The sequence below is a fragment of the Vollenhovia emeryi genome, unplaced genomic scaffold (assembly GCF_000949405.1).
Source record: "Vollenhovia emeryi isolate VEMERY1.0 unplaced genomic scaffold, V.emery_V1.0 DF939216.1, whole genome shotgun sequence".
NCBI classification, from domain to species: domain Eukaryota; kingdom Metazoa; phylum Arthropoda; class Insecta; order Hymenoptera; family Formicidae; genus Vollenhovia; species Vollenhovia emeryi.
In genome coordinates this window covers 739,625-767,234 of record NW_011967150.1, presented here as the reverse complement: position 1 = coordinate 767,234, position 27,610 = coordinate 739,625, and the positions used below count along the sequence as shown (strand labels likewise).

The following is a 27,610-nucleotide window of genomic DNA, read 5'->3' as shown; positions in this document are numbered from 1 at the left end:
TGAAATACAGTTAATAATCAATTCTTTGCGATGTAATGTAATATTTGGGAAATTTACCGCACCTTTGCATTGAGTTTTGTCCTGAAATTAGATGGGTACAATTTTTGCATTGCACGAATCGATTTTGCAATCGATTTACTTTTTATATATATATATATATATATCTTCCAGTACTTTATTAGGATGTCCGTCATATTAAAACCAGAGCACGCCGTTATAATTTCGCGAATAAGAATTATCGGGAGTTATATTTGGCAGAAATTTTACTTGAATTGTCATAATTAAAACTACATGGTAGTTCCGTCAATCAAAACAATTTTCTTTTTATGTACCAACTTTTTTTTATTATTCACCAAATAAAAGGGAGCATCAATGTACAGTAAAACATTTAAACTTCAATCGCGATTGATTTGTCATTGTTAATTCGTCTAAGTTAGAAAATTAGAAACGTTATTATTATTTTGTTCAGTATAGGGCATTCAAAACTGCATACGTTTAATTAATATGAAATTTTTAATTGTTTATCACGTACCTGATGAACCTTGACGCCAAGGTGCTTTATGGGTACCCTCTGGAGTATTACATTGCGTAACTTTTCCGGATAGTTTATCACGCGTAATTTGAAGTAGAAGTGCTGTAAGGGAATTACATATACATATAAATTATTAGTTAGATTTGATATATCCACGAGCGCTAATACCTTTTTTAACGATCAAACTCGGATGAATCTCTCTTACATCGTCCATCAAATAACAAACCTAATTTATGTTCACTCAATATTAATTGTTCTGAATATACACATATGTAATTTCACGGTTTTTTGTCCATAATCCCCTCCTCGGGTACTACCTTGTCGCGGTGGAGGGGCTCAAGTACCCCGAAGAGTTACTCTCTAAAAATCAATCAGTGCATTATCACTGAATCAGTGAATATTCACTGTTTTCAGTGATAATCCATTGATTGATTTTAGAGAGTACATACTCTAAAGACGGGACAACCAAAGGTACCCATTGCACTATTTGGGCTCGATTTTTCAGTTTCTAATAAACTGTTGACCATAGTTTAATCGATTCTCTGTCTCTTCTTAGATAATAATATAGAAAAGCATAGAGAGTCGAGTAACTTCCATATTAACAGTTAAGCAGAAAATGATAAACCAGGCCTAACACTCTCTGAAAGTTAATCGGTGGATTATTACTGAAAATAACGAATCGATTCACTGTTTTCAGTGATAATCCACCGATTGACTTTTAGAGAGCACATTTATTAATTGATTTTGTTCATTTCAGCACGAACTTTCGAGAACTGACGAATAATTTCGATATTATTTCGCCAGTTTAAACGAATCGCAACCGCGCGCGGCGATTCGTCGTGTCGCGTCGCGTTCGGGAGTGCCGTTTGTGTAATTGGACTAAAGACTTTCAAAGTGTAAAATCGCGCGGACGATCTTTGTGTGTGCGCGAGTGTGCAAGAAGACAACCTGAGTGGAGGAGGAGGCCTGGGGAAGGCATCATGCACCGGCGGAGCAACCTTAGGGTAAATATTTTTTTTTGTATAAAATTAATCTTCCTCTTGTTTATTTTCAATAATTTAAAAATTATTTTCTTTAATGTTTATTTTCTTGAATACTCTGTTTTAACATGAACTTTATAATTATATGTTACAGGATCAACGTAGTTCAACTCCGCTGCTGCGCATCGATCGGTGAGTCAAAAACTTTTTTATTACGGCAACGAATATACACACTGTAAAAAAATTACATATAAAATTACAAATATTATAATGAGTAATGTTGGAACCATCTATTAAAGGTGTATATTTACATATGTCAGTAAATTTACTGCTTGTAAAATTATTACCTTATATAATAAGTAAATTGCTTGCTTTATTGTGTAAATTTAACATTTTTTTGTAATTTTTCATCATGTATAAACGAGTATTTACACAACAAAGAGTAAAAATTTTTTTTATAAAAGTACATATTTATATTATTAATAGTGTAATCGCTACACTTATTATGTATGTAATTTTACATACTTTTTTTACAGTGCATCTCGTAGATCATAGATTGTAGATCGTAGATCATAGATTGTAGATCGTAGATATCTTGTATATTCGTTGCCTTAAAATGGATAGGTTTTAAATGCTAACGGAAAGTAAATTTTTTATTTAACTCTCCACATTCGTTTAATGTCATAGAGCTCTACAAATCACAGTAGGTCGAGCTCATTTTCCATGTTGAGAATCGGTGAATTACCTCACGAACTTAAGCAAAATGTGGCGAATATTATTGATGTATTCGTCGAGCTAATTTCTTGTAGCCTATCCATTTTTATTAACGAATTGATATATAAACTAAAATAATATGAGATTTTAAATATGTTTTGTCCAGGACACTGAAATTTTAATTTTTATATATTATTTGCGGTTATTAATTAAGTATAATATGTAATTGTAATATCGGTTGGAACCGTGAAAGAAGTTTCGTTTTTCTGGATCTCATATCATTTATTATTTGTGTGTGTATGTATATGTACGTGACATACGTACTTTCAAAATGCGTCTTGCATGAATACATGCATAGTCACACGCATCTTTGTATTTTCGCGGTCGGTTTTCGCGGTCGGTTTTCGCGATCGGTTTTTCAGGAAAAATTTTCAATTAATTATTTAATTTTATCCATATTATAAATTTTAATTTATCGAGGAATATGATTAAAATTACTCTAACGCGAAGTCATTTGTTTTCTATATCTACTCGAATTTTGAATTCAGAGATCAATTTACGAAGAGATGGTCAACATTTTTAAATAATAACGGAAGTAAACATAAATTTGATTCATACATACCGTAAAGTTTTTTTAATTAATATTTTTCTTTAATTAACTTCTCGTGGTTGTGCATTTTTCGATATACGATCGGCGCTCGCATATAGTTCGAATCGTACGAAATATCTGTCGGTGATAAACCGACTATGGAAGAAGTTTTCTTTCTTCCCGATCTCTGGTCAAAATGACCAGACTGTATGGCCAGGAGCAACGAAAGGTATGTCCAATCTGGCCCAACGAAAGAAGACTGGATACGACGGAGTAAGTGGTCAATATTGGCCACTCCGATAAAGTATGTGACTAAGGTGCGAAATAAATTGATTTGTCATTATTTATCAAAATTCGGGTGGGTTATATTCTTGTCTTCTTTACATCTCGCATATGTGCGAGATTAACAAGACTCCTATTAAATCCCATTCGCGTGCGTATAGCCCCAAATCGGACCTTTTATAAATCGCGTCGCGGTTCTAACGAAAGACTTGTAGGTTTATTAACAAGTTGAAACGCGGGTAGGTAGGAAAATGGATAGGACTATACATCGGAATACGGGCAGGTAGTGATTCGCGGCGGGTTGGCAGAAACGGGGGGACATAATTCGATAAATAAATTTTCTTTTATTTTAAATATAAATAAAATTAATTTATTTTATTTTAAATTGAATAAAAAATCGAATTGAAAATTCGATAATTAAAAAGATAGATAAAATTACAACTGCAATGTATTATTATTAAATATGAATTAGAACATAACGGATCAATTTCCTTCCTGGACACTTTAGTTATCAATTGATGCGACAAGTCGTTGGTGTTTTAAATAACAACACTGGCCAGTGTAGGTCGTTTAAAAAAACTATTATTGGTTTTGTATTACTGGCGATAGGAAATCTATTTCTGAGTTATCTTTATATTAATTTTCTTTTATGATTTCTTTGCAATTATCTATCATATCATCAAAAAATGCAATACGTGACTGTATCATATGAGGATAACTATCTTTATTGTCTAGATTTATTCGCATTTCTGATATTGTCTTCTGCATTTATCTTAGTGTCATTGTTCAGCGTTTCTACGTAAAGTATAATAATCTATGTCTATTCATAGGCAGTATAGGTACATCTCTGAACTCTTTCTATCTTTGTTCCCTGACATTTTTTATTGTAATTCCACAACCATTATTACACTTTCTTCTTTTCTTGTACTCTTTTCCATCACTACTTTCTAATACATTATAATAAAGACACATATAATCACATTAATTCGACCTATTAAAAACCAGTGCCGGATTAATTTGTCGGATGACTGGAATATACGTGAAATATAGGAGATATAAATAAAATGATATATGTAAAGTCATCATAGTATAATTAAACTTATTATGTTAAAAATGAAATAAAAGAAGATCATTACATACATATACATAATTACATACTGCATACTAATATTTGATACAAAACAATTTATTGTTTAGAAAAATACTCTTCAATGGAAGTTTGTCTTTTTACAAGAAAATCGCAGTCAATTATTTGTCTCACATACGACTGTAATTGATCAATTTCTAAAAGTTTACGTCTAACAATTTGATTGCAGATGTTACATAGGGGTAGCGAAAGCTCGCTATAGTATCAGATTATTTAGACATGTCGGATGATTGCAAATTAGTAAGATTATATACTGTACTTCCTTTGTCATCATCATTTTTTCTTTTATCGTCTCTTGTGTCATATCGCTTCCAATTTTTCCCCAATTTTTCTCTTGAAAATTTCTTTTTTATCTTGTGCAATAATTTTCTTTTTATTTTTGGGATTTCTCTTTTCGTTTTTTTGTGTTCTATTCAGACCCTTATCGGATTCTTCTCTCCTTGTTTTAACATTAAACTTTATTATTTTTCTTTTCTCTTCTTTCTCATCTCTTTTAATTTTTTCGCGTTTATATACCCATTATTTCCCATCTTTTCGTTATAATAAAATCTACTTTTTTCTTTTATTTTTTCGCTATTAAATCTTCCCAGATTGTCATCTCATTGTCAGTATTTCTCCTTTTGTTTTTCCCTCTTATCTATCTAACTAGCAACTTCCAGATATAAATTTTTAGCAATGTCACTCTTATAACCGATTTAAAAAAATTTCAAAACAAAAATTACTTGTTATACAATTAAAATAAACACGTTATAAAAAAATCTATTCTTTTATCCTGAGAAAATTATTCTTTAATATAAAGTTACAACTTTCGGTAAATTGACATTTTTGCACGATAAAGAATTAACATTTTGGTTGCATGATAAAGCGATGAACTGAGGCAGTCATAAGTTCATAATTATCTATAAGTAGATACAATTCATTCTCTCTAAATCGCGATATGCTTATCGTTCGTATGTTCCGGGAATACCAATCTTTGTAACAGCGGCACGTGTTACTTATATGGTAGACGCGAATAGGTTCTCTCTCTTTCTCTCGTGAGATTTGGTCACAGAATGACCGATTCGATAAGTCGTTATTCGCTTGCGGACGTCGCAAAGTGCAATGGTAAGAATGGAACAAGAATCTGGATCGTGATTTACGACAACGTTTATGATGTGACGGATTATATGCAACAGGTAGGCGTGCATAAAATTATAAAATTATATATTATAAATATTAGAAACGTTACAAGTATGCCTTCCTTAAAGCCTGATCTACATTGTACTCTTCGAGATGAAAAACATTCTATTACATATAAGCACTTGAATACAAGTTTTACATTAAAAACTTTGTTGCCAAATGTATGATTGTATTGAATGTGTAATGTACAATTTATCAATTATCAACACAAAAGTTTTAAACCTATTTATATTGACTGTAAAATATAATGTTTCTAGAACAAAAAGTATATATAGATAAAACTTAAATTCAATTACATATTTTTTACATAAATTAAAATTATTTTGTGATTCTATGCACGAAAGTATAACTGATTCAAAAGAAGTTATATTAAGTGAAATAAATAAATATTTTATATGATATTTCATATATTTTACATAGAAGAATGTCAATATAAAATATGAGACATTTGATAAACAATTCATTTTTAAAACAATATATTACAATATAATAATATAATAATGTGAGGAATATACAGAATTTTATGAAAATTTCGAATTGTTTAATTTATAGAGAGTGAAAGTCAATAGTAAAAAAGATGATTATGATATGAAATTATGATTTACTACACTTCAAATCTCCAGCAAAGCAAAAATTACAAAATTTTATCGAAATTATATAACCGAGAAATAAAACATTTTTTTTTTGGTAAAAATAAGTTAAAAATATAAACTAAGTTGATTCTACGTGAAATATAGTAAAAAATTATTTTCGGAATTTGAAAGATTGGTAAAAATTAGAAGATAATATCTTTTATCTTATATCTTTTATAAGTTTTCAACCTTTGATAATTTTGCGTGCTATTAAAACAGTATGGTACAAATAATAAAGTTAAAGAAAGTAGATTATTACATAACGATTAATATTGAATTAATTTTTGTCTTTTTCTGAAAAAAAAAACCTATTTTATTTTATATTTCAATGAACATTTTAACAATTGGTAACAAAAGATACAGATGATACAGATTTATTCTAAGTTGTCAAAGAGAAAAGACATTATCATAATTTTAATCATATTTTATATTTTTGTTAATATACACTTAACTTAAGTTTATTATATTAATAGGCATGCAATTACTATTGCATTACGCTATCGTTACGTATTCTAAATTATGTTTATTATTATATAACTCAGTTATACACAAAGATAATTTAATAAAGTAATTTAATGAATAGATTATAGGAAATAATATTAAAATTATAGCATCCCGGTGGTTCAGAATTAATCGAGGAACATGCGGGAACAGACGCGACGAATGGGTTCGATGATTTCGGGCATTCTTCAGATGCAAAGAAGATGCTCAAAAAGTATTTGATTGGTGAACTTGAAGATGTAAGAACAACTTAAAAATTGATAAGTATTAACATAATTATTAGTTTACAGAACAAACGTCTACAGAAACCATATAAAGTCTTACAAAATCGGTTCTCGTGTTATTATAAATGATAGTATTTTACATAATTTGGCACATCTTTTTGGATATAATACGCCGAATGTGACATGTTATAGGAAGATAAACGTATCAATAGAAAGAAGAAACTTGCTGTCTCTAACGGAATAAAAGTGAACGGAACGGAGATTAAACCGAAAAAACGAAGGTACAATTGTCAATCAATAACATTAATGTTTATATTAATTATAAGAAAAAATTTCTTACGCCGTTTAACTTTATTAAGCAATGCGAGGCAGAAAAAGTCTACCTAGAGGCGATGCTTCCTTAAGAGATAGGAATGTAATACTACGAAAACCTTTTCAGCATTTGGAAAAAGTTAATTCAATAATGCTTTGTAACAATGCGAAGCTAGATTAACAATAAGCGCTTTTTATAATATTAATTATTCTCATTTGCTATTCTCGTGTTTCAGACCTTTTTTCAAGAGAATCTGCGGCAAATGTGCATAATGAAGAATCGTAAATATCGATGGTATAATTATTTTAGATATATAAGTTTATTTATTACGTCATGTGTGTTACATTTGCTATCTAAATAAGGCATCGTTCGTGACAATGTGCACGACGACATATTAACGATAAGAATCGTCGAGATTAAACCGTTCGCTTATCGCTCGTACGTGACGTACGTATTGGAGATCTATAACAATGAACAAGGAAAACCAACGGCAAATTACGTCCGCAAGCATGAGTCATGCATCATCTGTTTATCACATTCACGAACACAGTTACAGTAAATTCTCCATGAAATTTTCAGTGTTAAATGTAACCTCATTTCGTTAACAAAATTTTGTGACTTGAGACCAACTCTATTCCTTTGTAAGTTAAATTAACTTAAGTAAGCTTCGGTTAAATACTATTTCATGTTATAGATAGCATACAATTAATAAAATATGTATTCATAAAATTATTGGGAATGATATAACTGAATTGTAAGAGCTGGCAGTGTACTTAGAAATTGATCCACACGATACGATACCGCAAGAAATTGATAAGGTATTCTGAGCACCAGTACTGTTCGCCTTGCACATAAGGAAAGTCCGCCTCGTCATACGTGCTGTAAATGCCAAGGCCTCATGGGCTGTCATAAAATTTCCCCCTTTAACTCATTTTAAACAACTAAGGGACTTCCCAAATAAAGATTTTAACGCAATGGAGCTCTCAATGCATTATTCAGCGCCACTACATTATTAACAGCTGTTTAAAACCAATATGAAATTCTGTCAAAGAAGATACTTATTGATAGATTTAATAAGATATTTTAATTTAAATATTTAAATGAACATAACGCGCGTAAATAATTTTAATTAATAATTTTAATTATTTATTAAGTAATTTTAAAATTAAATCCAACCTCCCATTACTCGACCTGTCGCTTTTGACTTTCCCCGCAATTTTGTAGTTTGAACCGGTACTACTTCGGATTTCCGTTCTTTCGCGTCGGATTCAGCGCATTTTTCTGCATCAGTTTCCTTATTTGTTTCCGAGGTTTCCTGCTCGGTGTTATCGCCGTCATTCCTCTCTGTATTTCCCGATTTCTCAGACTTTGCATCCTCTGCCCTCTCTTCTTCTTTCTGCTCTTCTAACGCCCCTTTCTTGCTTGCTTCCTCATCTTTTTCTTGCTTTTCTTGCACATTTTCCTTTTCTTCCACTGTTTTCTCTTGATCGGACATTGCTAATGATTCTGACTGTTTGCTGATTTCTTCTCCTACAAGATCCTCAGGTATAGGCGACGGCGATCTTACTTCGGTGGTCTTAACATCCAGTAACGACTTATCCACACTGCTGCTCATAGACTTTAGTAGACTTTTTTTTAATATTTCGCTGGCAGGTCGTGGTACTATGTCTATAGAAGTTTCTGCTATCATAACTTTGCTGCTTCTTCGAGGCATCTCCTCAGTCTTTTGTGTGGTATTATTTGTATCTGTATATTCGAAAAAGAGAATTAATAATTTATACGTATCTATTTTTAACTTCTTATTTTGATTTCTTGAAGTAACTTTCTTTTCGTATCGCAACATGTAACGAAATAAAAGATATTTTCATTTCTTTTTATTTTCTGAAATGTGCGATTTGAAATAAATAGTTGTTAACATTTCTCCCTATGATTGAATAAAAAAGAAAAAAGAACAAATATCAATACTATCAATATTTTTTAAATTTCCATCTAATAGTACTTTAACTTTGTTTGAAAATTTGAATGAAATCATGTGTATAAATATATGGATAGTATATTTTAGCTAACTATTCTAAGCTTTTTTTTAAATAGATACCTTGATCATGAAACAAATGCTAATTTATCAAACCGCTAAAGAAAAGTTACCTCAAACGTGACAAAAATATTCACAGATCAAAGAAAGGTTGATGCGGGATGCATAGAATTTACTTCAATATCTCTGCGAGGAACTTAAATTGCAATAAAGAATTTGAATGAGAATTTACCGTCGGGCTGCTCGTCCGGCTGCTGGTCCGGCTTTTTCTTGCTCAGCATAAACTTGGCGTAGGCTATTCTAGTGGCCGGCGTAAAGTCCGAGAGGTTTGGATTATAGTCGATCAATCTTTTCGGATCCATGGATGCCAGGTCGGAGTCCGGCTGGTGTCGCAGCTGGCGACGTAGACTACGCCGGCTTTGACGTTGCACCGCTTCGTTCGTACTCCCAATAGGATCCTTCGCGATGGTGCTCTGTCTCACCACGGCGTTCCAGTCCTTTTTAACAGAACCGCTACCTTTCCGTCCTATCGCCTTTGCAATTTGACTGAACACGTCTTTCGGCTCCTTCTCACTCTGAATAACAGCTTGCACGATGCCTTCCACGATACCAATCTGGAAATCCTTCTGAAGTCGACGCTCCATCACTCTACCTTTTTTGCCGGGTACTTGAGAAATATACAAAATTACAGTTTATAAGTGTTATATTAATTTTTAAAACGCATTACTCTCAAAAACAAAATATTTTCAATTGTATGGCCACTAGATTATAAAAGAAAAGTTTTATATTGAAAAGATAAAATTCTATGAATACCACTTTAGATTTCAACGTGGTATCTACTTTTTTATTTCTCATTACGCGATTTACTTTAATTCACCACTTCTTGAACTAGTATAGTGATGTTGAAAGTCTCTTTTTTTCTAAAGAGAGAAATTTAGACCCCCTGATCTCTATCGCGATAGGATACCTTAGTGATCAATTACATGATGGGTTTAGTACGCATAAATATACTGACTGTTTGCATCCTCTTTGTCAAGCGCCGGTGTGCACATTCCGTTTTTCCTAAGAATATCGATCAGATCGTAACGAAAACTTGAAATGTCCTGGCGAATTTCCCTGACATCGTCCTCTGTGATACCGAACTCGTCTCGTTTTGTTTGTTCAGCTGTCACGTAACGACGTATAAGTAGACGCACTATAGTATCGTGTCTGGCCAGAGCTTTCTCTCGTGACTTTTTCTGAAATAAAATATTTTAAAGTTTTATTCGAGTGGGTGTTTACTCTGAAATAATAATGTTCTTTCAGATTAACACTATCCCTATGGTAGTCTATGACAGTAGGTTGTAACATTATCAATATGGCTTATTATTTTCACCTATTAATAAACTACCGAGGTAATTGCCTCTTCATTCGAAAATCACGTTTTCTTAACAAAATTGTTAGATGATGTTATTATTTATCACATTATCCACATTTTCACCAAATTCTAATATTTGCATATTTCTTCAACTAAACTTTAAAGCCATCAATGATAGCCTTAACAATTCAAGTGCACTGAGTGAATCGTAGCGAAAAAAGATTTGCGATTGAATTTGGACGTTGAAAACCTGCTGTCTCGTATTAGAATCCTATCTCGTAATGGAGGACTTTCTTCCGTAAAAGTGAAAGTCTCACTGTACGTTTTTTATATAATTCTGTACCAATAGACCGATCTGAACCAAGTTTGGCATAGTTATTCCGGTTATTCGGTAGGATTCTGTGAAAAATATAAGCTATCTTTTAATTTGGAAATCCAACTAAAATCAACTTTCGTCCTCTGAAATCAATACAATGTTATATGCCGTACCTAGGAAATTGTAATAATTAGAATGGGAATTTATGCATTCATAAAAGACTTTGCGCAGTTATAAATAAACTATGTGAATAGGAAATAATGTATTGGCCAAAAAAGGAGATTCCACAATGGGGAGGCCCGAGCGAAGTCGGGCAAGCGCGTTAGTTATTTATAATCGTAAAGTGTACATGGTTATACATAAAAATTATATTGATACGAAATAAGTTTTATCGTAAAATCCAAATTAATGAAATGGAATTAATGAAAAGAATATTCCGCGATTTTGGAGAGCACTCGACTAGATATGTAAAAATTATTTACTATAAAGGATTTTGTGGAACGACCGCCGCCTCCACATTTAAATAGCTTCTGGAAAGTTTTATTCGTCGGGATCATGTTAAATGGGGGTGGTACAGTATCGCCATCCTCGAAATAACTCATCCATAAGTGACTCCTGGCGAATTTCCATTCTGTGTCAGATCTTTCCTAAAAATATACAATATGTCAGTACAGTGATATCAGCACGAGCTGTTAAGTGCCAACTTTGAAAGATTTAATGAAGGATATTGTGCGAAAATTAAATGATATATTTATTTATCGACGTGAGTCAGAATTCTGACAGTTTGGAAAATTGCTGATTCTACCGAAATGATTTGATAAGAATTAGACATCATAGCAATCAGCATATTCAACAGCACAATGACGTTTATCACGGAGTAAGAACCAAACATCAGAAGTGCCCAGAATCGAGTAAAGCTCTTAATGCCCGTCAGGTCGAATGACATTAAATCGACCATGCCGAAACTTGCCCAGAAGAGAGATTGCGATGTCTCGAACAAACTGAAAACATGAATCAAATTTCAATATCATCCTCCTAAACAATTAGATACACTCGACCTCCGTACTTGGCGAATCTTCTCCATATGGAGCAGGCTTTCTCCTGATTATCGAAATCTGGCAATTCGTCTGACTCGTGATAACATTTTCTCTTCTCCAAGTCTGCATAATACCACATCAACTGATTCATGCCTGCAAACAAATAGGTTTCAGACAAAACATTCTCGTATTTGCCATTTATTCCACTTCGCACCCATTGCGTTAAACTGGAAGATTAATAGTTCTGTCTGAGAAGTAAAAGTGGGATGATTTTTCGATTAGCATGTATGACGAAACTTGCAAGTGAATAATGGAGTTGCGACATATAAATGAGTAATCGAGAGGTGCGTTATTTACCGCAGCCAAAGGCGAACAGCACCAGTGTGTAGATAAAAAAGAACTTGATAATGTCTATTATCATCCTCCCGAGGGAAATTTGGAGCGGGCCGAGATGAGGATTCACGCTGAATATATGGACAAGTTTTAAAAAACTGAAATAGGGTGTATTATAAAAACGCGTGTACATGCGCTGGAATATTAAGTCGGTATAAGACATATTTCCTAAACGTTCAGAAATTACCTAAATATCATGCCAGCTGCGAACGCTCCCTCTGAAAGCAGCATTGGGTCGAACGCGTGCCATTGATCTCTTGGATACCAAGGATCTAAACCACTCCAATATTCTCTCTGCCATAAAACAATGTAGTTCAGCGAACAATTCAAAGAAAGAAATAATCATTTCTTGTAATCTTTTAGATTTCACGTAAAAAATACATTATTTGTTGCAACTTGAAGAAATTTGAAACTATAAATAAAAAAGGTTTACTAATGTAATTCACCGCATTACAACAGTAACGTGTTAGAAGAATTTAAGGATGAATCGTTTCAGAAGTAAGTCATGAATGATGTTTCTAGGTCAAACGTTCGAAATCACTTTTTTATACCCAGTAGATTTAAACTTTTAACCGTTAAAATAATAAATATAAACAATAGGGGTAATAATATTTTCATAATAATAAACTCAGTTGTATTACGACACAGAAAGTTTGCATAAATTAAGTCACTAAGAAGAATTTATCGAACAATGGATAGTAAATGTACAGCATTGGTGCTCCAGCAGGAAGCGGGATTTTGTGTGACAACCAACAAAACGAGCGATAAAAACTTATGTATGCAAGATTTAAATAGGGCGCTTCAAATTTTTGTACAAAAAAATTTTTATAAAAATTCAAGAATTCGTTTAGAGAGATATTTTACGTTCAAATCACATTCTATAATCAATAATATATTTATAATAATTACTTACTTTTGATTACATGTTATTAGAATGCATTCGACTATATCTAGTAATATCTGAGATATATTTATAATTTTAATAGAAATATAATAAAACCAACCTGTACAATCCACCAAGCTGTAACGCGCAAACTTATCCAGATCACATAAAATGTATTTTGAATGAAATCAACGATATTCCACAGATCCGATATGTATTCAATTAATCCATCTGCCCATAAAGACTTAATTTCGCCGATGATTAAACCTGCAAATGCGTTTGTTAAGAAGTGACAGTCAATTGCTAGAAAATAATCCATAATCCGGCAGTTTACATAGTTTACAATAAAAAATATTTTATAGTTGGAATAAAATCAGTTATTTGTGCGAATTCTATATATTAATCTAAATCTAAAGAAGAGAACAATTTTTATACACATGTAAAATATATTTGCTAAATTGAATATTATTCTCTAAATTAAATCAATCTTGGAAAAATGGAAAAAAATCTCGTGCATATAACGAGATTTTTCCATTTTTTTTCCAGGATTGGCTGCAGTTGCGGTCGGTAATCCACCTCCTGTGGTAAAAGGTTGGTGCAACCACTTTGATTCTCCCTGTATGTGTTATTATACATATAATGATAAAATAGTTAACCATTTTTCACTTTTGTATCTTAAGTGATGAACAGAAAATACTAATAAGATGTTTTAACTTTATCATTTAAAACAAAACAAGGGAAAAATGATTAACTATTTTTAATATAGCAATTTAGTCGGCCGCGTTACTTATCACGTAGATAACCACGCCTGTCTCGACAAAACCCGGAATACACCCGCGTTCCCGTCTTTTCCAACCGGCAAGTATCTCTCGCATCCATGCGTTGCCAAATAATTCGATTAATAGATATTCAATTCTTTGCGACGCCATGCCGAGCAGCACTTAAAAAGAAAATTCTCCATTGAGCGCTTCTTTGAAACAAAATAATATATAAACGTACGAAATAAGTAGAGATGTCTTACTTAGAAAAAAAGCGTACGATGCAGAATGACATATGAACTTGACGAACGGCTTTTTCATAAACAATCCCATTTGTGAGGTGGGGGCCATCATATAGATAGAACTATAAACTGGAAACATCGCGCCAAGTTTGGCAACTTCCATTAACTGCGCTATCATGCTTTTCCTTCTGAATCCCGGAAGACCATCATACCAGATAGCAGCCAGTAATTGTTGCACGTTCGGATGAGCGACAAACTTTAACAAAATAAATAAAAATTAAGATAGATATTATACAAATAACTATAATAAATGTTATACGGGGAAAACTAAAATCGTACAATTAAATATAAGATCAAATTCTATTCTATATACAGGGCGTCAGACTCGTTAGCAGCCAAACTAAAAATTACGGTAGATTGGGTTAAACTGAGAAGAAAAGTCATGTACCGTTTTGCAAGATTAGCAATAGTTATCGCGTAATTGATAAAAACGTCTGGCCGAATGAGCGCACATGGAGCGAAAGGCTCGATGATTATAATATAAAAATGAATATCCTCTCAATACAAAGTAAATAGTTACAACAATATAGCATAAAGAAAAATCGTCCACATATAACGCATAGTAGGAAGGATTAAAAACGCAGTCTATTGGAAGAGGTCGTCAACTCCGCTAAAATAAAACATCGAAGGACAAGGTCTGCAGAAGTATCTTGTCCGCTATATTAGTAATTTATTACGTTTCTTTAAAAAAAATTAAGTAATATTATTCAGACTTGTCGCTTTTGAATATTTACAATAGTTACAAATACTTGAAACAGTAGGCAAAATGATCTTTAGTCTTGTGAAATAATATTAAATAAAAACCAAGCATCAGAAGAAGAATTGCTATCCCAGCGAATACCAAATAAGAGTTACATAACATTATAATTTCCTACTCAACAATGTAAATGCAAATGGTGTTTATTGGGTATGTGGCACGGCTTATGAATACTAAACATGAGATATGCGAGATGCAGTGATTAATTTCTTACTCTTACAAGTTATGTTCGTGTTAGGCCACTTAGCTTGTTGTTAGAATAAATTTTATCATTAAACTCGTTATGAGAAAAGCCACAAACCCTTTTTAAAAAATACGGTTTTAAATAAACCTTTAGAGAAAATTTCGAGATAAATTAAAAAATCCATCCCCTTTATCTATTTACTATTTAATTCCAAAAGAATTCAAAAAGATCATAATGTCGGTAATATTGGAGCTTATTAATATTACATGAGGACATGTGCTACACTTTCTTATCATTGCCACTATTATTATTACTATTAAATATTATCAGTTTATATATTTTAATAAAGATATAAACAACACGTATTATCATAAAGAGCCTACATACTTGTTTCTGCTTATATTTAATAGCTAGCTTGAGTCGGTCCAAGGTCTGCCTCTCCCCAGGATCCCAATTCTCGCCAGTAGGATTGTAGTTTAACATTACTTCCAATTCGTAAGATGTACGCGCGTGGTCCAGCAAGCCGGTTGCAAATTGCTGTGTTTGTTCCCGCATCTCCTAAATTAATGTCGAATTATATTTAAGACAGACAAATACATAGTGCACTTGAACCTAAAAGAACGTAACTCTAGATTAAACTTGTTGTATTTGATCTATCCTGATCTAATGCTTTACCTAAAACATTCATACAAGAATGGAGTTAAGGGGATGAAGTAAAATCTTATAAGTAATCTCTGTTCAAATATCTGTTGATATATAATAGTTTTGAATTCTCTATGATTCTCTATGATTTTGAAGTAATTCGAAAAATAAAAGTTCAAATAGACTTGAATCTAAACGAAATAGATTCGAACTTTACGAGTATCTCAAAAAATGATGAGAGTATTGTTACTTCTAATTGTAAGTAAAATCTGGATCAAATACGTTCAAATATGTTACATGAATTTGTATGAATATTTCACTAGAAATTTTGTATTCCTGTGAATTAAAACATTTGTACGGTAATAATTTTAATATATTTTTTCGATAATTATAAATATTAAATTCTCAAACGTTGAAATTAAACATAATAGCAATATGATGGAAAATATAGAATAAAAGTTATGTAAAATTTTCACATATTCTTTCACAACTCTATTCTGGAATTCGAGTACTGTTCGTAAAAGATTCAACTTTTTAAGAAAATTATTCATAAGTACGTTTCAAATTCTGCAAGTACTTATTTAAAAATTCGAAACTAACTAATCGGAATCGAGTACTTTGCAAGTACAATGTATGAAATATTATTTCTTACTTATGAATCAAACTTGATTATATTGGTTTTGACTCGGATTTTTAAGTACACATTGAACCGATTCTTGATTCTCTAAGTGGAATATGCTTCTATTATGTATTTTATTAATAAATTTACTTTCGGTAAAAGTTAACGACGATAGTATATCATCCATATAACATAACGTTTAGCAGAATCCGAATTCAAATTAGATAGATTTAAAACTTTTCCTGTAAAGATCAATAAAGATTATATAATAAGGAGCAGGGGAAAAAATTAATGTAATTTTTGTTAAGCCTGGCTAAGGCAAACATTTGTATGAATGTCTGTTATACTATTTGTTGAAACTTTGCTTGCGAACAAGGTTCTATCCAGACCAAGTAAACGAATATGAATGAATGAATGACTTGCTTCAATGAGTGCGAACAACAACAACAACACTCTGCACTCATTGACGCAAGTTGTTGGTCACTCTTATTTAATCTGGATCCGGACAAAATGTATATACAAGCTTGATCTAGATCTAGATTTTCGAGAACACCCGGTATGCGAAAGATCAAGATTGTAAGCGATATAAATTTCAGTTACGGTATCACATTTAAAGGGTTTCAAACAACTCGGGTAGAGGGAGAGGGGGAGGAAAAATTAGCCAGTTAAGTACGTTGTATTGGGAGCGAAATTCTTGCTCCATCCTGCTCAGACGACGCAATTCCCATGAAAGCTCGAAGGCCGTCAAAAGTGGGTCTCTCGATGAAAGCGCGATTAGAGATGACGAAGTGAGCGCTCGGTATGCATTTATTCGAGATTGCGAGTGTCGGAGGGAGTCCTGTTCGCTAGAAGTGACACATTCGTCGCAACCGCATCTATAACAAAGCGGCAACGCTACGTTTTCTCGTCTTTGCAACAAGAGTCGTTTAATTGTACACAAATTAATTAATACCGAATGCATTGAAAAGTTGTGAGTCGTTAAATATTTTATCTGATTTAAAATGCAAAAGTAACAGAATAATTTAAGACTGTTATTAGACAATACGTTTTATCCTTTGTATACCTTGCATCGTGAGGTGTTGGAAGAGTTGCACCACGATCCAAGAGCAGTTTCAATATTTCGTAATTATTTTTATGAGCTGCTAAAGTCAACGGAGTTATATCAGACGTAAAGTTCGATGACGAGTCTGCAGCCTCCCAACTCTGAAAAAACAAAATGTGAAAGTATCGTCTCCATTTTTATAATCAATAATTAATCAATTAAGATACATAACTGTTACACAAGATCATAATGTTAAAGTCTCAGATTAATACTTTAATTATTAAGCAGGTAATTCATACTATACAATATTTTTTATTTAAGGAGACTATATTAATTTTTGCTCTATTTTCTTATTACTACAATAATTTTTTAAAAAGGCATCAATTTTTTTAAGTGTAATTAATTTCTCGGATAAACTTCAACAACTCTCAACGATTTAGGAAGTGTTAATAATTTAATACAGTTTATTTAAAGTACGCACATTAAAGATAAAAAACATGATTTCCTTGATTATAGCTGATTTTTTTCGATGTTCAGAAAATTCTTTTTACACATATAAAAGCTATAAATCTCTTTGACATTTTCATTTAGATATATATTTAAAGAAAAATAAAATCTGAAGGTCTAAACGTTTATTTTGGATATAATTCTTTTATATTCACCAAAGAAATGCATATTAAAAATTTTATATTTGAAAATTAAATTTAACTGAAGATTTTAACTATTTCTATTGAAGATGTGACAATAAGTATTATCGGACTCACGTAAGTTTGCCCCGGCTTGTGTATTCTTTCCTCCCACTCCAGTAGGACTTCCACCGCCTCCACATACTCCTCTTTAATGGCATGCAAAAGTGCATCCTGAAAGATGCGGGAATTATGGTTTTAAGTGTTGTACGCTTTTAGGCGTCAGGATACAGCTAAAATACTGTGTAACTTAGATAGCGGCTTGTATTATTTTGTATATGGTAGAAACTTCATTTATCGACACACATATTCATCCTATTATTCATCTTATTTTATTATTATCGTTCAACAATATGTGTTTTGATAATTTCATTAATATGAACTTTGAATAAAAATTGACGACAGTACGTTTAACAGTGTTCAAATTAGAAGTTAACATTTTGAGCACGTTTTGTGAGGCTGATCATGGTGATCCAAAATGCGCCAGATGTATGCACGGAACTGTTATTAGTGTATCCCGGTAGACATCGATTATGGTATATCAACGTGACACATATTACCAGCAATAATTAGGGGAGCGGCTGTCGCGCATAATTTTCATGAGAGACGCCGTACCGTTTCGACCCCACGATATTTACCTTCACTTCAATTCCCAATTCGAGCAGCAGCTTGATAAGGTCGATATTTTCATTTTCAATAGCGGCTGTCAGCGCCGACCTGTTTAACGGATCGACGCAATTGATATTTAATATCTCTGGGTGATCTCGATTCTCCTCGATTAACCTGTTTGTTCGATTACACAACAATTATATTTTCGTTACCGAAACGATATCCGTGCGAGAATATTAAAAAGATTTATTTATGATAAAATTATAAAAATCTCATCACAGCAACCTTTACAACATCCATTTTAATATTCGCAGTATTTTATATGCAAGCAAAATATATTTTTATATAAATTTTATTTTTAATTAACAGTGCAGTAATCGATATTGTCTTAAATTATCAGCTGTCTTTGTAATCGCAACTTCTTCAGCCAATATAATTATTTTATAGAAGATGAAAGAAGATGAAAGAATTTTGTCAGTAAAAATCAAGAAAGTCATTAGTCACGACACAAATTAAAAATTCTTGATTTCTAAATATATATATATATATTTTTGCTTATACAATAAATATAAATATATAACATTAATTATAAAATATATTATTTATGATATATTAATCATATGTGTACATAATTATACAATATTTTATTTAAATTTATAAAATTTTTACAAAAAGTATAATTTTCGTGTATTGTTTCTTCTGTCGTATCAATAATAAAGTAAACTTTATTTTAAATAATTAAAGGGGATGGTTTGTCTTCATTTCTGTAATTATTTGCTACAAGTTTTACATGTTACAAATGGTTAATTGTTTGGAAGTGTAGTTCCTCTACATTTTTATTAAGAAAGAATTGATTCGAACTTAGCAAAGAATCTGCAAAAAGTTGATAATCCATAGATTTGGAATGCTCCGTGTTTATTATTACATACATACTTTTATCGATTTATAATAGATAATTCTGCTGACCGAAAGTTTTAAGAATATATTACCTAATGTAATAAAATAAATAATAATAAGATTTCTTCTTTGGGAGGGCGAAAGTTACGTAATCCTCAGTAATCCTCAAAATATTTTATGCCGTCGTGATTTATTAGGAAATTCTAATTAGTAACTTAAACTTTTCCTTGCTCACAAAACTTTCTAATTTATTTACCAGTTAGGCGAAATATTAAATTTTGTCTAATCGTGAAATATAATTTTATTACTCTACCCTTTATAAATATAGTATTAAAAAAAGAATAATCATGAGTAAATATAAACGTGTTATTTTTACTTTTAATTATTCGTTCATTAGCTTTCACATGAGTAAACAAGTACAATAACATATGGAATTTAAAATTTAGAATAGTATTCTCTTTCTTTTTGATAACTGCAATACAATTAGCAAAATAATAATTCACAAACTTTCATAATTAGAAGAAAGTAAACAGATAGTATTTTACTTTGCGTGGACAGTTGGGAATCTATGTGATTAATCTATTTATTGCTAATATCAAGATATATAAACAATATATTTAAAAAAAATAAGTATTTGCTCTAAATTTTTAAGACATCACGAATAACAAAACTTCTTCTTCACCAGTAATTAAAGAAAGTAGATAGACAAGTAATATTATTGGATAAACTCGGTACAATTTTAATTAGAACAATTTACTGCGATAAATGTTACCACATGCTTCGATGGTCGAATTGGTTGAAACGCCTATTACGGCATGAGGGGGGGGGGGTCCAGATTTAAATCCTGGCTGAGGTAATATTTTTCGCACAAAGTTTTTCTAATGAAAATCATAGCCAGCTTGTCGAATAATATATTATTGTCTTTTAAAACATCAGTTAAGAATGTTAGTGAAAAACTCAATCGTTTGTCAAAGTCAGAGTTATTAATCTATAATTATATCTAAATAATATTTCACACACCTAATTACGTCTTTGATCTGGTTCATGGAGGTTTATTTTAAAACCTAATTTATTTTACGTGTCGCCTGGGATGTCTTTAAAGGGACATTAAGAAGAGAAAGGCGGGATTACCTTTTGACAGTGGCACAATCACCTCGTTCTGCGCTAAGCAGGAAATGCTTCTCGACTGGGCCAAGAACGTAGTCAACGGGCGCCTGTAACGATTGCGCCGAAGGTGGTCTTGCCTCGTTCGATAATAGATCCTGCTGAGATTCCGATGGATCCATTTTTCTCTAATGTATTCTCGAGACGGTATTTACAAACTGCTGAAGCTGTTGAAATCACATAAAACGTCTTCTTCTCACTTAAAATATTTTTTTCTCCCTTAAAATTAGAAATGTTCTTATCTAAGCTCCATAATTCTGGAATTGAAACTATGCGGAATGTTTTCGAATCATCGAATGTCTTGTTTTAATTTTGGTTTAGTGCGAAAGCGATTTCCCTGCAACGAAAATGCCGAGTCAGTTATACTGTTTGAACTGCACGTAATACAAAATAAGGAGCGAATTAAGATTTGACAAAGAAATGACGAAGTCATATTCTACGATCTTTAAGCAACGCTTGTTTTAATCGTGTTTAATAGTGCATGTTCAACGTTGAAGAATACGCGTTCCTTACTTATTATTACTTATCATTTAAAATATACCATTTTGTAAAACTATTTGTAAAGTAGTCGTAATTAAAAAGATTTCGCATGTTGAGATCTAAGATAATTAATAGATGAAAATGAATTGAAGTTAGTAACTTTACATGTTTAATATGCAAAAATATAGTCACCTTCTGCAGTGCATAACGCAATACTTATTCCCTTTACTACCAACACTCACTCCGTTATGTGTAGAGTTCACCAAAAATGGATCGTGCGTTCTAGGGCAAAAACTAGAGGGTTTGTAAGAACGTCGAATTTTCGAAAAATAGAAAAATCTAGTTGTTCTGTACGTACGACATGTAATCTTCAGCCTCATGCAAAATGTAATAATGGAAAGCGAGAGAGTGGACACAAATACGATGTGATATCATGTATAAGGCTTCCTATGCTTATACATTACAAGGAAGATATTTAGATCAAGTAGACCAGTGCTTCTCAAATATGTACTACAGTTAATAATTATCATGATACATAATAATTTTCAAATAAAAATGCGATATACATCATTAACTACAGCTAAAGCTACGAGTTCGAAGAAACGATTTTTGCTAAAGTGTGTCGTAAAAATTATATAAAAATATGAAACTGATAAAAGAAGTTCTTTTAAGTCCGTTTTGAAATAGTGGAAAAAAGGGAAAAAATATTAATTTCTATTAATCAATTTCAATATATTAATTGCTGTCTTATTTGTTATTACGTTAAGTTTTAATTAGAAATTTTAATTTTATATCGTTCTATATAAAAAATATACATAATTTAAATCCAAGACCCTCACCAAGATATAAACTAGGGCTAGTAATTTCCTTCGAAGGCTTCGACATTCGAACTTTCGAAGCTTTGAAGTAATTCGAAGCTTTGTTAGAAATAATTCTTGGTTTTTAATTCTAATGCAAATCAATGTAACGATATATTAACCAAAGTGTCTTTAAAACATTTAAATGTGTAATTACAAACTACATAAAATACCATCAAATTTTATTATCACACTTTTTTTACATATCATACACTTTGAATGATATTCGAAATAAAACATCCGAGTTAGCTTCTGAATGAATTATTTAATTTCTAAACGTAAGAAGAAATACACCGTAAAACACACATGCGTGCACACATGAACACAAATAGCATATCTGATTAATATATTTTGTCTTTTGTATTCGCCAAATTAAAAGTTGCTTCGCGTAAAAATAGAAATAATTCAAAGACACTCTATTTTTATGAACGTTATCATTTTGCGAACGGACTTTTATAACACACACTTGTGTTAAATAAACGTATTTTTAACAAATTACTCCAAGAAAATTTTTTAAGCTTTAATCAATAGGCAAATTTCATGCAAGAGCAGACCGCGTTTCCCACCGATCTTTTTCAACTTATTGTTAGACTATTTTGTACGAGAAACGTATTGCACTTACATGCTTTTTCATGTCGATGCCAACATGCTCACGCGAGAGACGCTAGACGTATACTGTGTAATGGTCACATCTACGCGTGCGATTCGACGAAACCTTACGATATTGTGCCAGGCGGATTGATCTTCAGGGTGCGGATTAAGCACGAGGGCGAGGCGCCGCGTACCGAAAGAAAAGAACAGTCGGGTACGCCAGAGACTCACCACATTGTCCAGTATTGTATAGCATTGGCGTTATCACTACGAGGTATATGCGGATCGGGCGACAGAATCTCTTTCCCTCTCTGTCTAACTCCCCAAATAATGGAACGCGGTCTATTACGACGATACGGGACTAAATCCAAAGCTCGTATGCTGGCAACGCATTCTCGCTCATTCTTCTTCATGTTTTCCGCCGCCCGCGTAATTATTTATCTCCCCTGCGGCGTGGTGTCATTTCTGCGTTTAGTGCGACGCATCCGTAATAATTCGGGAGACAGAACAGAGAAGGATCATAAAACTGATGGCGGAAGGCACGTAGGGTATACCGTAGCGTAAATTTTTCTGACGCAAACAAGTATATTTGATGTATTGCAGCATATAAAAATATACTTATGCCCGTAAATTCTAATGTTTGCTGTAATTATTCTTGAAATGGTGGACAGACAAATGAATAAATAGGTAATTTGGTTCTAATAAAACGCTCAAGTTTAGGACAGAAAAATTATGAAAGTTTTCTTTTCTTTGAAGGAAAGTGTAGAACAGCAGTAACAAGTAATAAAAAATAGAAGTAAATACAAAAAAATAGGAAAGCAATAAATAATATATAATAGACACATTTTAGTATAAATAATATAAAAAAATATGCTGTCCAATGTTGATATGTAAGATTAATTAATTAATTATTCTATGCATAATTCAAAAGAAAGAGATTTGCATAATTTTTTTGCCATTCATGTAACGCTCTCCACTTCTTAAAAAAATCCAAATACATTTTTAAACCAGATTGAATATAAAATCCATAGTATACACACATATAATACGCACACACACACGCGCGCGTAAAAAGAGTAGCGTCAACTTCTGTAAGTCTATTATTTTGTTATTCTAACAGAGAAAAAGTGACAAAGAAAATCATTCGAATGCAGTAAAGTAATTTGCGGCAATACAAACATAAAAACTGTATTCTCTTACTGTTAGTAAAAAGAAGTGACTGATAAAGTTTCACACTCTCTGAAATTGAGTAATATTAACAACATTAACCTTACGCCAATTACTCGCAAGCTGAATCGTTTGTAATTTTGCGATGAAGCTATTTGAATATTTTATCTGAGAGTTTAAAGAGAATTAGGTAAGGAAATTCCACAAGGATTAAATAATTGCTAGGAAATAGTATTTTTAGATAATGCTTCAACGATGTAAACCGGATGCGCGATATAGTATACAAGCCTAAGATCACTGAAGGAAAAAGGAGAAAGAAAGTAAAGACATTTGCCCTATTTTCATTTAAAATAAAGCAATAATCAACGAGACAAGGGGATAGGTATCGTACTGACAATGAGACAAGCTCATATCCAGCCACTTTGTTTTCTTTTAATTATATGTAGTTACGTATTAAATTCACATACATCATAAGAACGGCGTAGACTACTGAGGACACTATCTATGACGCATGCATTGTGATGCTGTGACAAATCCTTATAATAGGTACTTATCGTAAGCACAGGCTGGATCTAACGATCGGTCATATCATAGGATATTGTTTATGCAACATGCGAGGCTTACAACGAATTCGGTTCAATGTACCAGACTGCGCGCAAAAGACAGTCGCGTACAAATTGACGTAAGAGCCAAGCAATATCAATGGCTCGTTAATAATGCTCGATGCAAGTCACTGTGTGTTTAGCAAAGTTTAGCAGTGTGTTGAAAGATATTAATTTTATAAGATAAAACTTTTTGTACACAACTATTATGGGATACTAAAAATAAGACTGCATAATAATGACAAGCTAAAAAAGGAAACTTTTTATTATATTACTTCAATATTTGCGAAATTTTCTTTCACGGGTCTTCGAGAAATGCAAGAAACGTTTTCAGTAATCGTTTTCACGGCGATGAGCCTCTTGGAAGAATGGAACCTCCAAGTGGAATTAAATAAAGTGTATGTTTGGTTATATGAATATTGACCAATATTAACGCATTGTTACAAACTGTCAAATAGGTAATTAACCAGTGTACGTTGATTTAGACTATTTTAGACGTTTCAATAGCAACAGGTTTACGTCATGCTTGTCACATAAATACGACGATTCTTAAACATTTAAAGTGTTATTAGTGCATCCAACCGAATTCATTATTAGCGGCAACATGCTGCGGACGCGACAAAAAGAATGCGAACAATTACAATACGAATCTGCGATTACATCGACGGTACTTCGGAGCGATGAATCATCAGCTTTGTATGTACATCGAATAAGGAGGCAGGTGGATGTACAGCGCGGTATCCGATATGAGATTCACGGCTCGGTATTTGCTATCAGCTTACGGGTACGCCGATAAACACTTAGCGCTTGATAAAAAAAATTAAGAGAAATGAAGATAGTTCTTTTTCGAGAAGAAAACGAGTATATATTTAGTGCTTACTTCCTCAAGAAATAGGATAAGGAAGATATATAGGATAAGATATAAAAGAGATCCGTTCAATCCTTTAGCTACAAATATATGTGTGCGTATATATCCAGCATAAAGCATTTTATTGAAAATGCATTTGCAACAAAAGCAAGACGAGTTATAAGCAATTGATCATATCTCGCTGTTGAGAGGAACGTTTTTATAAAAATAATAAGAAAAATAATAGACTAATGTGTCGCGATTAAGTTTTTGTAATTTCATAATTTCAAACAAGCATTTTCGTACATGACAGCTAACAGATTGAAGAAAACCATTGCCATTTTATTATATAACATTTATTATAAGTATAGCACATAATACTAAAATATATTGTAAAGTCTAAATAGTTCTATAACGAGTAAAGGAGGTAGATGATGAAATATACCGCAGTAACAAGTAACACATCGAAATTAAATAAGAAGTTAATACGATTCAGTCAATTTCTAACTCTCGCAAAAGACGTTGTGATAAGTTTGCACGTAAAAAAATTAAATGGAGATTGATTTCTCAACGAAACAACTATTCATTCAACTTGCAAAGAAACTCGAGCTTTCCCCAAATAAATCTTATTTTTGTATAATATTGCAACAGGCGGATAATCATTTTCAATTTGTTTAACAAGTTGACACGCTTGAGATCCGCTTTAAGTACAAATCCGCGCTGATAGTAACGCGACCCGGCCGTCATCTCAAAGCCAAATATAGTTCGGTCATGGCGATCAAATCGGTTCGACAAACTGGAGCGCTACGAATCCTCGTTGACATCCGGCATCGAGTCCGCGGGACGGATCCACATGGGGACGATCTCGGATCTCGGACGAGTTCGGATAACAGCGGCAGATTGGTTCACTCATGACGACTCAAGCCGTCCTGATTCTCCGAAGCCCCTTCCAAACTGATCTCGCCGGTCATCTTGTTCAAGCCGTTGCAAAGACGGAGCAGCCTCGATATATCCGGATGTAATTCCGTGTCGTTAACCACGCCGTTCGAAATAAGCGCCGAACACACCACAGATAGATCGAGATCGGCCGGCACAACTTGTACGTTACGACCAAACCTATTTTGAGCAAAACTTATTCATTTATTCCATGTTTGAATATTCACACCTTCGTTCATGTTTTCGTAACTATTGGTAAATTTATCGATTTGCAGAAATTTGAAACTTTCAGATAACAGCGAAGTTAAACGGAGGAAACAGTTTCTTAAAATAGAGAGGGAATATTATTAACTTTTTTCTGCTTTCAGATTCTATTTTTGATTAGCCAAATATTGCATTGGGAAAACATTTCTTTTATATTTATTCTCGTCTTATTGCTGAATCGGAAGAAAAGAAATTAAGTAAACTCGTCCCAAGTAGTACAATGCATTGGCTAAACATTGGTCCAATGTTGGTGATATTAGAAATGCATTGGTCGATGTTGTCCAACATAAAGTCAATATTGGCCACGGATTAAATGTAAATATTGCATGCACAATGGATTCATATTGGGTATACTAGAGTTCCATTATTTCCCAATATGCGTCAATATATTGTGCTACTAGGGATTCTTTTTTTTTTACCAAAATAAATTGGGATGTTTTTGCCTTTTGAATTAATATAAAATAATAATTGTACCCAAAACTCCCTTCTTTACTATTTTATATTAGTAAATGCACATATAATTTAATTTACGCGTGTTGTTCTATTGTACGTTTCCGCAAAAATCTTATGACTTGGGATAGAATTAAGTACAATATTTAAAAATCCACGCGAAATCTAATAAACAAGTTTCATTTTCGAAGATTCGAAAATATTCATAAAAAATAATACTCGTATTTTATACATTGCGCTTGCAAAATAATCCGACTAGTTTTGAATTTTAGAAAGAGTGCAGGATACGTCAAACTTAAGGTTTATTCTTCAATTTTTCAAGATTTGCTTCTAACAATAAGTAGTGCCGTATATAGCGAAATTATTGTATACAAATAAGCCTGGAAGCATTGGAAAACTGAGAGATTCCACGCTTTAAAATGCGTTTTTGAATATTGTTTGACAACTATCTTTGGCAAAGATACGCGACTTTGAATTCGATCCTTTTTGGTACTTATTTTAAACGATCCGTTAATTTTGTTGAGTTGTTTATTTGTAATTATAAAAATACAATGTTTTAAGATTATTATCGTTTTATACAAAAACGTTTTGCTTGAAAGGAACGTACTTCTAGTGAAATAATTATACAAATTTCGAACATGACTC

The 27,610-nt window shown here is 32.3% G+C and overlaps 3 protein-coding genes across 11 annotated transcripts in view; 1 reads left to right on the top strand and 2 right to left on the bottom strand.

The window, feature by feature from the left end:
- Positions 1 to 5,226: 5,226 nt before the first annotated feature.
- On the top strand, positions 5,227 to 7,850 carry LOC105560967 (cytochrome b5-like). Its single transcript, XM_012010524.1, has 4 exons — positions 5,227 to 5,419; positions 6,667 to 6,795; positions 6,973 to 7,061; positions 7,329 to 7,850. Exons 1-4 carry the CDS (start codon positions 5,297 to 5,299, stop codon positions 7,363 to 7,365), a joined length of 378 nt encoding a protein of 125 aa, XP_011865914.1. The 5' UTR covers positions 5,227 to 5,296; the 3' UTR covers positions 7,366 to 7,850.
- A 311-nt stretch (positions 7,851 to 8,161) lies between these two features.
- LOC105560968 (transient receptor potential protein) lies at positions 8,162 to 23,462 on the bottom strand. 9 transcript variants are annotated; one of them, XM_012010527.1, is made up of 19 exons: positions 22,731 to 23,462; positions 21,444 to 21,533; positions 20,739 to 21,108; positions 18,740 to 18,884; positions 18,180 to 18,275; positions 17,437 to 17,576; positions 17,047 to 17,248; positions 15,500 to 15,670; positions 14,133 to 14,367; positions 13,899 to 14,051; positions 13,233 to 13,378; positions 12,416 to 12,522; positions 12,193 to 12,326; positions 11,865 to 11,988; positions 11,604 to 11,799; positions 11,281 to 11,445; positions 10,141 to 10,363; positions 9,358 to 9,792; positions 8,162 to 8,839 (listed from the first exon to the last, which is right to left on the bottom strand). In XM_012010527.1, the coding sequence occupies exons 3-19, from the start codon at positions 20,891 to 20,893 to the stop codon at positions 8,259 to 8,261; spliced, it is 3,408 nt and encodes a 1,135-aa protein (XP_011865917.1). In that variant the 5' UTR covers positions 20,894 to 21,108; positions 21,444 to 21,533; positions 22,731 to 23,462; the 3' UTR covers positions 8,162 to 8,258. The 9 variants fall into 9 exon arrangements, with proteins under 9 accessions (XP_011865917.1, XP_011865916.1, XP_011865919.1 ...); XM_012010526.1 differs by lacking the exon at positions 22,731 to 23,462 and adding an exon at positions 21,610 to 22,001; XM_012010529.1 differs by lacking the exon at positions 21,444 to 21,533 and having other exon boundaries at positions 20,739 to 20,938.
- An 814-nt stretch (positions 23,463 to 24,276) lies between these two features.
- LOC105560966 overlaps positions 24,277 to 27,610 on the bottom strand; it is an 11,300-nt gene continuing 7,966 nt past the window's right edge. Inside the window, exon 3 of the mRNA XM_012010523.1 lies at positions 24,277 to 26,431. Coding sequence (XP_011865913.1) covers positions 26,221 to 26,431 — 211 coding nt within the window. The 3' untranslated portion in view covers positions 24,277 to 26,220. The remainder of the gene's footprint in view (positions 26,432 to 27,610) is intronic.

Coding starts and splice junctions, on each gene's coding strand:
- LOC105560968 (XM_012010527.1), bottom strand. CDS start 20,893: ATGGATCCATCGGAATCTCAGCAGGATCTATTATCGAACGAGGCAAGA. Junction 18,885..20,738: donor GATTGTGCCACTGTCAAAAG/GTAATCCCGCCT, acceptor TCGAACAAACAG/GTTAATCGAGGAGAATCGAG. Junction 17,577..18,179: donor ACAAGCCGGGGCAAACTTAC/GTGAGTCCGATA, acceptor TTGTTTTTTCAG/AGTTGGGAGGCTGCAGACTC.
- LOC105560967 (XM_012010524.1), top strand. CDS start 5,297: ATGACCGATTCGATAAGTCGTTATTCGCTTGCGGACGTCGCAAAGTGC. Junction 5,420..6,666: donor TGACGGATTATATGCAACAG/GTAGGCGTGCAT, acceptor TTAAAATTATAG/CATCCCGGTGGTTCAGAATT. Junction 7,062..7,328: donor ATTAAACCGAAAAAACGAAG/GTACAATTGTCA, acceptor CTCGTGTTTCAG/ACCTTTTTTCAAGAGAATCT.